The 14665-nt window shown below is 33.2% G+C and overlaps 1 protein-coding gene across 1 annotated transcript; it reads right to left on the bottom strand.

Annotated features, from left to right (window-relative positions):
- Window positions 1-355: 355 nt before the first annotated feature.
- LOC141701191 (zinc finger CCCH domain-containing protein 24-like) lies at window positions 356-8740 on the bottom strand. Its single transcript, XM_074504854.1, has 6 exons — window positions 8110-8740; window positions 1975-2067; window positions 1613-1900; window positions 1391-1463; window positions 622-754; window positions 356-536 (listed from the first exon to the last, which is right to left on the bottom strand). The coding sequence occupies exons 1-6, from the start codon at window positions 8656-8658 to the stop codon at window positions 356-358; spliced, it is 1317 nt and encodes a 438-aa protein (XP_074360955.1). The 5' UTR covers window positions 8659-8740.
- Window positions 8741-14665: the final 5925 nt, after the last annotated feature.

The raw sequence follows: 14665 nt of genomic DNA, 5'->3' as shown, positions 1-14665 counted from the left end.
AATTGAGTTGTCATTCAAATTCTCAAATTTAAGCTAGTATTTACACATGTAGAAATAATTCAATATTCTTGCAGGTCACTTTAACTGTTTTTAGTGAAAATTATGTTAATCTAAGACTATTCTATTAAATTAAATGAAAATTAAGCCAATCAAATTATTTATTAAGAAAATAATGACAATATAGAACACCTAAGCAATGCTATTGGATACCCATGATCCAATAGGAGTTGCCTACCCCATCAAGATCTACGCAAGTTGGACTACTATCCATAACAGATCGTATTTCTGCCTAGACTTTGAATTAATTGATTCTGTAAAGAATGATAACTATAATCAAGGGCCAAAAGCAATTTGATTACTCACACCGGTAGTTTGGAAAACTTACAGTGAGTTGACGCCAAAATCCAGTGTTATTTAATCTGTTCCAGATTGGCAACTCTGAATGCTTTAAAAATTCTTGAAATCCAGCATATTTACAAGCAACTCCAGAAACATTTGGACAGTTCAGAGGCTCATCAACTGCTATCACACCCTCCCTAGAATAATTTTACGATAATTCTTATACCAACAAAACAAAAAGGAAATCTATAAACCTTGAACAGTTGAACTTCCCTAGAATACCTGAAATTTCCAAGTGAAAATCCAACAGTAACTTTTCCCTGTACAGAATATCCAACAGAGAATTCACACTTGTTACGGTAACCATTAACAAGCGGTGATTCAACTATACCTTCAAACTTGCATGGAAGACCACCTGCAAATTGATAGAAGACCAATAACATTATTAGTTACCAAGTTAGTTATCATAATTAAACAAAAGATAATAGTAAGTTTGTTTAAGGTAGTATTCAATTTTAGATAACATGTCTTTCGGTAATGTGTATTCTAAACTACAGTCTCGACATCAATTGTTCAAAAACATCATTGCCTCTAGGGCAGTAATTTAAATCGAGTGAGTAAAAATTAATCGATTCTAGAAATTGTAATTGAACTCGACTCGAGTATACACAGAGTCGAGTTCAAGCCGGTTAACGAGTTATCAAGCTCTAGTCGAGTTTGAACTACTTGAATTTCAAAGTATTTTATGAACCAAATAGATAGCCCATCCCGACATTACCAAGTCCAACCCAATATATTACATACATGTGTAGTATCAAGTTTGAGTGGAGTCAAGTTCGAACCAATTCAAGTAGAGTTCGAACAAACGAGTCGCATTCGAGTAGAACTTGTCGAAAACTTGGACCGACTCGAGTTTGAATCGAGTTCGATTCTGCTTGATTTTGATTTACATTATAGCCCTAATTGCATCCCAACATGCTTTGCCTCCCAACAAACTCAGAACACATATAACAGATTAACGTCTCAGTTACTCAGATAAGTAAGAGCTGACCTATTTCTCTAGAACTAAGAATCCATTCTGGAAGCGAGATGCCATTTGGACATGCTTTACGTGCATTTCGAGTCTGCACATGGACAATAAATAAGTAGGAGGTTTATGTCAGCTTATGGTGAACAAGTGGCAAATAACCTTAGAACTCGATAAACGGCATACTAAGTACAAGGATATCCAAGTGCTTCAAGGAATCGAAAAATATAAAATAAATATAATCACCAGTTTTTTGAGCATTTGAGCTAGAGAACTCTTCTTGTGCTCCAGTTGATCAACATAGGACATATGAGCAAGTGGTGTCACGGAATCACGTGCACTTCTACTCTTTGAGACTGTACTCTCCGGAGTTATATTGTCATCAACACAGTCAGCATCATCAACACCAAATGAAGATTTGGGGACATCAGAGTTTTCAGAAGTTGTATGCTGTGTACTTGATGGAAGAGGGGTCCTCGGGATGGCATCTGCAATCTTCAAATTCTTGTTCCCAAAAGATTTTCCATTCAACTCCTGGAACATATACTCATGAGAAGACAAGCTACTAAAAGTACACTGAAATCTTATTAACAAGCCAAAAATAATACCTGAACTGCACTTTTAACTTGTTCGGCGGTCTCAAAACTCACAAATCCTGTTAGCATGCCCTTCCTCTTCTTGGCTGATTTAAAGTTAATTCCCTAGTAATAATAAAAATTATTTGTCAAATGGAAGTATAAAACACAAACCTAAGTCTCTATGCTGTAATATTTTACAGCTACGAAATGTCTTAATATAGGATTTTCAAACAACATAGAGCAAATAGCAAAACAAATTACTGCCTCTATCTAGCAAGTCCAGAAAATTAATCCATAATTTAGACAAATGAGCTGGCATCAATCTGAAAAAGTAGTTATTTTTCGGATTAAAGCAACAACCTTAATAATTGCAGAACAAATTTAAAGTTTTTAGAGCAGAAAATTCTACAACGCACTGGGACAAATGCTATTGCATTACTGTATTGTGTCAAATGCATCACCTCAAATCTGTGCTGAAGTAAGGTCGTATATTTGGTACAGTCTACAATAGTGAAAACCTAATTACCATATTATATAAGACAGGGCCAGTAGGATTAGCAATATCTCCTACGTAAGGGACCGTAACTATATATAAAAAAATCCATCTTTTTACACAATCTTCTGAATTACTAAGCTTGTTGCCAACTTCCAGGAAATGAAAGTTCAACTGTACTTGATTCCAGACTTCCAGCTGTCATGCCTTGTCATGATGATTTTGAGTTTTTATGATGTTTTGTATTTTTGTATATGTTTGAATGCTTAGAACAGTAAAACTAGAAACTGAGAATTTAAGCTAGAAATGTAGAAGAATAAAAGAAATATTGATAGTTTTAGAGGGATATAAACCAGAGAGAGTTCAGTTATAGAGAGAGAGTAAACAGAATCTTGAGAGAGAAAGATATGGTGGACAACTGATTTCCATTTTCTGAATAACAGTTTCAACATAATGGAAAATACAAACTGTTGGCCTATTTTTGATAGGGGATGGTGGCTGATTAAGGATTAGGGTAGAAAACTCTCTCGAGAGATTTCAGAAAACAACACTGATCAATTTCAGTAATAATATACTCTGCTGATTTACAAAGATTAAAACTATATATAATATAATCTACTTTCCTAATTAAAATTAAACTAATTAAATAACTAAACCTATTTTAGAATAATCTAATAAATGGGCTTCCAAAGCCTATTATATTGCTTCCAAATACTTTCTTTGGACTTTCTGACCCGTTGTCCTGCATCAATTCTCCTCCGCTGAAAAGAACTCGACTTCGTCAAGTTAATACAATCACACAGAGCTTGATAAAGCACCAAAGACTGTTGCCTAACTGGCACATGAGAACGATCACAAGCAAGAGTATATCAACGACCATTCTTGACAACAGTATATGTGTTGGCACGTGCAACATGATGAGCATCTCGAGCAACAAGCCATGGACGCCCCAAATGATATCGCAAGCTTCAATGGAAGAACATCACACATAACTGCATCATTAAACTTCTCGGTTGAAAATTTAACCAAGCACCGCCTTTACAACCGAAGCTTCGTATCACTAATCCAACATATATAATAAGGACGAACCTCTGCCATTAAGCCTAACCTTTTAACAACCTTTTAACAGCATACGCGCCTATAACATTTGTGCAGCTCCCAATATCAATGATGAGAGAACAGATTTTACAAACACATGTAACTCTAGTGTAAAAGATTTGTCGTCGTTGTACATGTGAATCATTTGCACCTTCTTGTGTTGCTTGCATAACCCCAAGATTAGCTGTCTTTTCTAAATGTTCCTCCGCTTCGAGGTCTTCTTTAGTCATCTCGACGTATAAAACGTCAAGATTTTCTTTTTCCACCACATTAACTCTTTTCAAAGGTGAGTTTTGTTGGGAGAATTACGCCCAATTCCTTGACAGTTAAAGCATCGGCTAGTGTTTCTAGCTTGTGATGAGAATGGAACACGATTATACTTGTTAATCGTTTGCTGGCCTTGAATAGGATCTGAAAGAACAAAAGCATTCCTCGACTTGTTAGAGAATAAACTCATCCCAACGCTCCTCTTCAGACCATCCTCAACTGAATGTGCAACCTATATAGCATCCTTTAAAAACAAACATCTACTACCGGCTACTTTACCTGAAATTTCATAATGCAAGCCTTGACAATACATAGAAATAAGGACGTCTTCATCCCAAGGAAACTCAGATTGTGCTGCCAAATTATAAAATTGTCGAGTGTAATCTACAACGGATTTGCTTCCTGCACAAGCTCAGTAAAATGAAGTGACACGCGTTGTTTATAGTCCGCAGGCTTAAATTGACGAACCAAAGCAGCTCTCATGTCTTCCCGCCTTGCCACATGAAAATACCCGGATCTCTGGTATTGCTCCCACCAAATACGAGTAATTCCTCTAAAATTTTGTAGCAATAAAAAACTACTTTTTTATCCTCGGACAGATTTATACTATCGAAAGAAGTTGTCAACACTATGTAGCCAATCTATGAATATATTCGGTTCTGATCTCCATGAAACTCAAACAACTTCAGGTTTCACTATATTGTGTTCTCTGTTCGGGGACATGAACATTAGCTGAGGCTGCACTTGAGCTGAAGCAGCGGTTGGTGGTTGAATACAGGCTATCAGCAATGAATTTAAGTGATGCCTTCACCTCTCGCATCTCTATGTCAAACCTTACAATTTTGCCATCAATAATTTGTAACCTCTCATTATTTTCTTCAATATTTTATCACGTCAACTGTTTACTTCTTTGCATTGACCATTTGTGTCGAATTAAGGGGATTGTTCTACAATTGGTTTAGTGGAAGAATCGACTGAAATTCAATAGCAGTCGACAAGTGGTGCCTGATTTTTGGGATTGCGAGGAGGAGTTTGACAAAAAGTTCCAAAGAAGTTAAATTATGTAACTGGGCAGGCGGGTGATGATGGCGTTTGGTAGCTGTTGGTGGCTAATGGCGGCTGTCTTGTGGCTGTCGGAGGCTGCTTGGTGTTGTCGGAGGCTGCTGGATTGTTGCCCGATGGCTGGTGGTAGTTGTCGGCTGACCTATAATAGCTGTCTCGGTAGGTGTCGGTGGCTGATGTGGTTGTAAGAATTGGTGGTTGTGATAACACTTTGATAGGGGATGGGAGATTAGGTTTAGGGTAGTAGACAACTCCTCAAGAAATTTCAGGAAAACACACTGATCAATTTCAATAATATATTCTCTGCTGATTACAAAAATTAAAACTAATGTATAATAATCTATTTTCCTAATTAAAATAAAAACTATAAAATAACTGAACTTATTATTGAATAATCACATAAACGGGCTTCCAAAGTCTATTATATGCTCCCAATTACTTTCTTTGGGCTTTTTGACCGTTTTCGTGTATCATTTATACTCATTACAGTATGTTTGGCATTATTGTTGTAGATATAAAAACATTAGCCTTTTTGTTGAAAAAGCCAGCTAAAAACTGTTTAAATTCAAAGTTGTTTCTCCCCGGAAAGTGCTTTTACGTAAAAAAGCTTTGCGGTTAGAAAAAAGCATTGTCAACCGGGTCTGTAAAAAAACTGCCCTTTTTCAGCCTATGCGGGAAGCAGTTGCTGATTTCACCATCATTCCTCACCAAAGCATTATTTTTTTAATTTTTTATATGAAAACATATACATATCAAATATATTACCAAACAGTCATCTGAATTTTATAACATTTTTCTTTGTAACCGCCCGTCCACTTTTAACAGTAATTCCAAACAAACCCTTGGTAAAAGACTATAGTACCTTTACATACTACTATAACTACTAATAATACTAATGCTAGGCTCCCTGACACGATTCTGTTTTTTACTTTCACTAATAACATTACAATGGTGAATGGCCATATGTCTCCCCCACTCACACGTTGATCCATATATTCAAAGAAAAAAAATAGTTCATTTAGGGTCCAATACATGTAAACGAGCACTTCTTAGTATTTTATTATTATACTAATAACACGGGTCTAATGCTGACCATGACATACAACTTTAAAGGTTAGGGCAACTATTAAATGATTCTTCCCTTCGTGACCTTTGGAATCTATCTTCACATGGATACCCCTCGCTGAATATCATAAAAACACTTATAAGATTGAAACAAACATAAATGGATCATTATAAACCACAACATATTTAACTTTAAAAACACTAGAGAAAAGGCACTTGTAACTAAATTAAAGTCAAATATGAAAACTAGTATGAAATAACTCATTAAGTGGACTTACATTAAGGCCCGTTTTTTTTGCTTAAATATTATCCCATTTTCCCATGTTTGCTTGGGCTAAGAAAATTAAGTCAAAGGAAAAGGATAGTTAAAATGGAAAGTATGTTTCCCATGCCACAAAGGGGAGATATTACATGAACCTTTTTCCATCTCTATATACTCCTCCCTTCCGCACTACATATTAGCAAAGGTATCTCATGGCCCTCGTGATTGTGGCGCTGAATGCACTATTTTCCTATTTTCCCGATATATCCGCGCCAATTTCATTAAAAACGAAGTTGAGTAAGTGTGCACGATAGTGATAGCAGGCTATTTTTTGAGGAAGACAACATGATAAATATATTATTGGAGAGAAGTAGGTAGTGTGGGTGAAAAAAACATAGTGATGTTGGTATGGAATCTTGAGAGAGAGACTTAGGTAATTAGATTGTATATGATACACTGAACTGATCTATGGTGTATATCTTTTTTATTGCGGGTAAGGTTAAACAATGTGTCCTACATAGGTACTGATAGCCCAAGTCTATCTGTCATGCTCCTTCATTTACCAACTCTTCCGGTGATAATATGCATATCATTTGATCGTCTTCCACACCGCAAGTTACCACCATTGTTACCTTATAACCTTCATGTCTTCAAAAAAATCAGTGAAATCAGTAATAGTTGGAATTTGCAGCAAGTAAGGCGTCAGTAAAGCAGAGATGGGATGGCAATGGGTAGCGTTCGGGGCGGGTTTTATAGTATCCACTATTCTTTTGGCACCTAAAATAAATTTCAATTCTGCATCCCTTATATTAGCGGGTATATACTCATATCCACCCCATGTGGATCAGGGGAGCAGTTATTATCCACTTACCATTAATTTTTAACTCCTTTTGTATTTTATCTATATCAAAAAAAATATTTTTATTAGTATAATAGATATAGGTTTCCAATTAGTCCTTACTCCTTAACAAATCTAAATAAATTTGTATAATCAAAACGTATCAAACTAATTTAATACATGAAAAAATAGTATAGATTACAAGCTGATAACTACATAATTAAGTTTAAATATGTATATTACTTAAATATAGATAACTTGCACGCCGAGTGTGGAGCAAGGACAATATACATACTCCCCGTATCCGCATTTTTAAATCGAGTATTATTCGTTCTGCACCATTATCTGGTCAAATGATAAATTATCTATGTAAACAAGACCTATATCTTAGCAATAATTTAATCGTAACACTCCCACCTACCCGTATTTGTTATTCTGCTCAATCTCTTTCTTTGAAATTTAATCGTAACACTCCCACCTACCCGTATTTGTTATTCTGCTCAATCTCTTTCTTATATCAAAATTTCAACTGCATTATCACACATCCTTAAACAACTTACATCATGCATATTACACATTTCTCATAATACTACTTCTAAACGATTCTTAAATGCAGTAATATATACGATTTCATGCCTCGGACAATCACCTCTACTTCCTTGATTGCATATATTAATTTATGTATACATACATGAATTCATAAGAGCAAGTCCAATGCAATGCTATGAATGCAATGCTACAAGTGGTGTCATTTCCATAATTTGAAACCAAATGCTAAAAATTTCAACTCCAAAGGAGTTCTATCCTTCGATGCAAATATGCGTCATTGGTTCAAAATTTGAAACCAACGATACATTTATGCATCCATGCCACATCATGCATATCCGTAAACTTTGAATAAGATATAGGATGAAAAGACAAAGATGAGTTAAATTTGAAATTATTTGGTTTCAAAATGCAAGTAGCATTGGGGTTGACACTAAAAAATACTTTTTGATGCCAAATTATAGCAATGGCTATAGTCATCTTGCATCTAGCATTGGACTTCCTGTAAGAAATAAGAAAAAATCTGGTACTCACATTATCAGTAAGAAAGGAGCGTAAATTATCCGAACTCCACCTCATTGGCAAATTAACAAAACACTTCTGCAACACATCATCCGAACAACATTCCCCAATTGTCTCCGTATTCAAAACCTCATCACCTCCTCTCTTAACTTCCACACTCTCTCCATTCTCATTCTTCATCTTCTTCCCCCTCTCCGATGTCGGGTCCCAAGTATTATCCGGCCGTTGTCTCAGCTCCTCTTCGCTATGCGCGTATCGACACGTCTCGCCGTGGCTACACTCACCACCTGTTCGACGATAGTACGAGCACAAGCTCGTTTTCCATAGCGGGTGTTTTGATTTCTCCGGCGGTGGTGCAATTGGTTCGGAGTCGGGTTCGGGTTGTTTGCGCTTCTCGCCGGGTTCGGGTACAGGGTCGGCGGTGGTGGCGAGTGGTTGGATGGACTCGAGTTCGGGTACAGTTTCGGGTTGGGGTTCAGGTAAAGTTTCGGGTCGGGGTTCTGGCGGTGGTGAAAGGGGAGAGATGAGGGGGTGGTCGGAGATGGAATCGTGGCCGTTCATTGGAGGTATTAGGGGGTTTAGGGTTTGAAAGTGAGGGGATTAAGGAGTTTGTGTGGCACTTGCGGTTAATCCAACAAGGCAACGTAACTATAAAATATCTTGGAGACCATATGTTATGCAATCAAAACACTATAAAATATATTATTTTGTGAAGTATGTTTTACGAGTATCACTATTTCATTAAAATTATTGAAGATCATTTAAGTTTAATAAGTAGAATGTGTATGTTCTGCAAGGTGAACAAATATTTTGCAAACTTAACATGTTTTGCAGAATAAAATATTTTTGTAATATTTTACATGCAGTATATATATGATTTTCAAGATTTTGAATAAAATAAGGATTTTTGTAGAGTATGATTCACAAAATAATATATTTTGTAATATTTTTATGCAATATTTAACTTGCAGAATATAAGTGGTCTCCAAGGTCTCCAAAAAAAGTGGTCTTCATAGAACTTAACCCTATATATTTAATGTAATTAATTTACTAGATTGGCACGATAATTTTGATAAAAAAATTTTGACAAATATGGCTTATAACCTTACAAATAAGTATTTGTTCTCAGGTCGAACCCAATACGTGGGACGATAAAAAATGAACTCTTAACCACCTGAGCTATCCAACCGTGCTCGAGATTGGATAATTTTTAAAAATATTAATGAAATATTATGTTACGTTTGATAAGGTCGAAGGACGGTTGAATCTATATATACTATATATATACTATACTATTAAGAGCAGAATACCCTCTATTTGGTATTTGGTAGTCGGTTGCTCGTCGGTTGCTCTATTGGTAGTCGGTTGCTCGTCGGTTGCTCGGTACAGTTGTTTTGTACGACAAATAACAACCGTCAGATCTAAAGTCGGAAAAATGAGAACCGTTTGATGCAATAATAAAATATTATTATATTAATATTTAAACTGCTCTCATGGATTCAGGGTTCGAACCCCGTCAACAGCTTATTATATTTAAATTTTTATATTTTTTATTTTAACAATTTCTACAGGTTTAGGGCTTGGGTCGTGTGAACAACATATTATATTATATTATTTATTTTCAGTCAAGTCTCAAATTATTATAAAACAGTTATAACTTATTATATTCTTCAATTTATTTTTCAACTATTAAAAATTATATTATAAAATATATTATTAAAACTATCGAATGTTAAAAGTAATTCGTGCATCGCACGGGTTATAGGCTAGTATATTATAATAGCCGGAATAGAGATAATTTGGTTCAATAATTTGATTCAACCATAATTCCCTAATTTTGATTATTACAAAAATAGATAAATAGTGTTATATATCTAATAAACTACTAAATTATTAAACTACTATTAAATATAGTATACTTATCCTACTAAACTACGAATACAATTTTTCCTATTATTAAAAGATATAAATAATAGTGTTACATATCTGCTAAACTGCTAGAAATAGTCTATTTATTCTACTAAATTACGACCACATGTTATTCTATTATTTTATTATAAATTTATAATCATTATATATTTATATAAATATTTTAAATATATAATATAACTTGATAAATAAAAATTTAAAATATTAATGGAAACCCGTGCATCGCACGGGATTTATGCTAGTAGATTATAATTTTATAAAAATTTGGGGGTTGTTCACTTGAGAAAAATTTTCTAGTTTTCTTTTTCTCATTTTTCTTGTTTTTCTTGAATTTTCATTTTCTTAGTAAATTTTGGAAAACAAAGAAAATGTGTTTCAAAAGTAAAGCGGTTGTTCAATAAAGAAAAATGGAAAACTTGTTTCATGTTACAGTTTTTTATTCCTGGAAAACTGAAAAATATGTTTCACATAACAAATATTTTACAAAAGTGAAACATCTTATATTTAAATTTACCTTTTAAAATTACTTATTATTTATTATAAATACTTAATATTATATATAATCTACTTGTAAAAAAAGTAAACAAAGTACAATAGCGCATATTACTATTTATCTAAAAACAAAGTATATAATATTATTTTTGTGAAAATAAAGTACAATAAAACAACCTAACAAAAAAGTAAAATAATACATGTAACCTTTTTTTAAAAAATAAAGTATATAATATTATTTTTGTAAAATTAAAGTATAATAAAATAACCTAACAAAAAAAGGTAAAATAATACATATAATCTTTTTTTTAAATAAAGTATATAATATTATTTTTGTAAAAACAAAGTATAATAAAACAACCTGAAAAAAAAGTAAAATAATACATGTAACATTTTTTTAAAAATAAAGTATATAATATTATTTTTGTAAAAATAAATTATAATAAAGCAAACTAACAAAAAAAGTAAAATACTACATGTAACATTTTCTAAAAGTTGGATAATAACTATTATATAAAAATTATACGTACATTGTATACTACTTTAATATTGTTAATGTTTAGTAAAAATAAAGTACAATAATATTGATATGTCACATATTTTGTTTGTAATTGTATTTATAAGTATTTTTTTACTCATATATTTGTTTGTAATTGTATTTATAAGTATTTTTTTACTTAGTTGTTAAGTAGATTAATTGTTACTTGTGAATGAGCAAAGTTTTTAGTGAATTGTAAATATTATTTTAACCTCTTCATACGTATACAATGCTCAAATTGCAGAGTACATCACTACTTTAGTCAGACATTACTATAAAGACTTTGCATCATATGAAGTTAAAGAACTTGCATCATCATATTAGAAAGTTTCTCACCATTAGCTCAATAATGACCAACAAAATCAGGAGCTCATGTTGAGTACTAAATTAAAAACACACACTTAAACAAGTAATCTTCATAGTGAATTAAATTAACAGAACAGAGGTCTAAAAAGAACTAGCAGGAATAAACATGTTGAACTAAGAATAACTCTACAATTCTTTCACCTTGTTGGAAAACAAATTCAAATAAAACCAATACTTCCTAAATAATCTATTTCAAATTATCAAGCCAACCCTTTTTTTGTTATCGTTCATCAGTAGAAACATTTGTATCCGGGCTATTGCGGATCAGTAGTACACTTTTGTTCAACTTAAGTGAATAATATATATGATTTTGTTTTAACTAGTCGAATTATATTTTGATTTTAATTCTGTTTTACCACTGATTACTTCTATAATTTTTTTGTCAGGATGAATAGTATATATTATTATTTTAACTCGATGTTATTATACCGATCGACGAATTATCATTTCAATAATATAAATATTTTAGCCGAACCAATATTATTTATTATTATATTTTAGCCCAAAATCCATTATACCGACCAAATCTAACTTATTTGTACTTAATTTGTTTTTAAATTTATTTTAACCTCGACTAAAGTCAAATTTTGTTTTATTCAGGATGACTAATACATATTATTTTATCTTATTTCAAGACCAATATTACATCGACGAACGGACAAATAATCTTTATTTAGGTTTTTGAAAAATTATCATCAATGACATAAATACAAAAACAATTTCGTGTATTATATAAACCCAAGTACGGTACCGACTACCAAATTTTTAATATTTCTGCGTTCAATGCACCAATCAGGGGCGGAAGGAGCATAAGACCAGGGGTCACCATGCCCCCCCCCCCCAACTCTCCAATTTTCTCTTATTAGTAGTATGTATTATATGTATAAATTAGCTGTGAGATTTAATTTCCCCCCCCCCCCCAGATTTATAGCCCATTTATAAAGGTATAGATAAATTAAGAAACTGGTCCATATTGCCATATTATATAAGAGCCCAATGGACAAGTCAAATGGGTCTAAAAAGAAAATAAAAGTGCATATTGGCACACGTCACAAATTCACAATAATAAACAATTCAATTGAATAATTGATGTCACAAACTCATGGCTCTACAACTCTGCACAAGTTCTAGTCTCCGGGTCGACGGGTCTGCAGGTAGAAAATTTAAACTTTCAATAATTCCATTACTAATTTGTTATCAATAATCATGTATTCATGTTATGTGTTGTTTGTGGACTGATATTAGTGTAAATATAATCCCTGATAATCTTCATTATTTTTTATTGATTAGAATTTGGGAATTAGGGTTCCACCTTAATTTTCAAATTATTTTTTGTTGATTAGAATTTGGGAATTAGGGTCCCGAAATATGAATGAGTAATGACCGAATGTATACTGCTTTACTTCCCCTCAGTTTAGCATAATAAAAGTTAAATGTATTCCTTTATTGATTAGAATTTGGTTATTAACTTATTTGGGAATTATTGTTACTTGTCTGCGGTTACAGAATGGTAAAACCAACTACAATTGATTCATTTTTCAAAAGGAATAATGTTGAAACTTCTCAAACTCATTATGTACCTCAATCAGTTGATCAAGGATCCAATGTTCCTGATAATTCTTATAATTTGAATTCTCAAAGTCAGCCTAGAAAGTCTCCAAGAATTGATAAAAATGAAAATGATATCAATTCAATTGAGCGAGATCCAGGATTACGACGTCACATATGGGATTATCCTATTGAAAAGTGTGATGAAATTCGAAGAGCTTACATCAAATCTGGTCCATATCAAATCATTCTTTCAAAGTATCCAAGATCAAAAGAAAAACATCCGCGTAGTTTTCAACCATCATGGTTTAAGCTATTTCCATTTTGGTTAAAATATTCTCCTACTAAGGATGCTGCTTTCTGTCTTCCGTGTTACTTGTTTCGACCGTAGTATGGGCATTCTGCAATTGATGCATTCACAGTTAATGGTTTTAAATCTTGGAAAAAAGTGAAGGATGGCAAAAATTGTGCATTATTGGCACATATCGGCAAAGATGCATCTTCTTTTCATCGCAACGATGAACGAGCATGTGACGACCTTATGAAATCTGAACATATCATGAGTTTGTTCTAATTTTGCATATCATGAGGAACGTTTTGGAAATTACTGATTTGCTTTGTCAAGCTCTACAGAATAAAGCTCAAGACATTTTAAATGCAATGCAACTTGTATCTTCAACTAAGTTGTTAATTCAAAAGTTACGAGATGAAGGATGGGATAAGCTACTATCAGATGTGAAGACTTTTTGTGAATCTGTAATAACTCGAATTTTTGAGACCTTGTAAAATATTTAATGAATAGTAACCCTGACATATGGGAAAAACTTTAGAGCCCACACTATGTAGTGCATGAGAAAATGAGTTTCGGAATTGATATTACGACTATACGTACCAAATGAGTGTATGTAAACGCTATTAGTTTTCGAAGAAAATGAACTTTGAAAAACGACCGTATTTACGACTTATCGAGGATTACGGGAATCACAATATAATTATGAGATTAAAATCCTACGGATTTATATTCAAGTAGGATAAATAAAAATATAAGGAATAAATACGAAAGGAATTACATTGCGAACCACTTACGAGTAAGTATTACGGAGAACGTTTAAGTAACCGAGCGAACGCGGTAAACGATTAAATAAACGTAACGCACTAACTAAACCATGGTAAGGAAGTAACCATGGTTACTTTATCAAATAGTGAGCTAACCATAGGATGACCAAACTAGCTAGAAAATAGTGTGCTAAGAAGCTAACCTTATAGTTAGCTTGTAAGCTAGCAAGCTACAAAGATATGTCCATGGATTTGGCAACAAGGAATAAACCTAGAATGCTATCCTAAGAAGAATAAAATCAAGTTGCAAAGACATCAAGTCACCTTCTAAGAATCAACCTATCCAAGCATCCAAGAGAAGCAACCAAGTAGTATAAATACCCCCCCCCCATCCCCATTTTTCTTCCATTCGGCTATATTGAAGAAAAAGGGAGAATTGGAATTCAAAACTCCAAGTTCAAGCTCTTGTAAAATCACCCAATTAATTCCCAAGCCTCCTAGAAACTAAACTAAGGTAAGAAAATTCTTTCATCTCTTTTTATCAAGGTTTGATGGGTGGAATAAATTCAAGAAAACTCACTAGTGAATAGTAACCTCTCTTTGGTTTCTTGATTTCCATGGTGGTTTTAGGTTCTAAAA

Source organism: Apium graveolens, unplaced genomic scaffold (genome assembly GCF_009905375.1).
Source record: "Apium graveolens cultivar Ventura unplaced genomic scaffold, ASM990537v1 ctg352, whole genome shotgun sequence".
Classification (NCBI taxonomy): domain Eukaryota; kingdom Viridiplantae; phylum Streptophyta; class Magnoliopsida; order Apiales; family Apiaceae; genus Apium; species Apium graveolens.
This window is presented reverse-complemented; position numbering and strand designations above follow the sequence as displayed.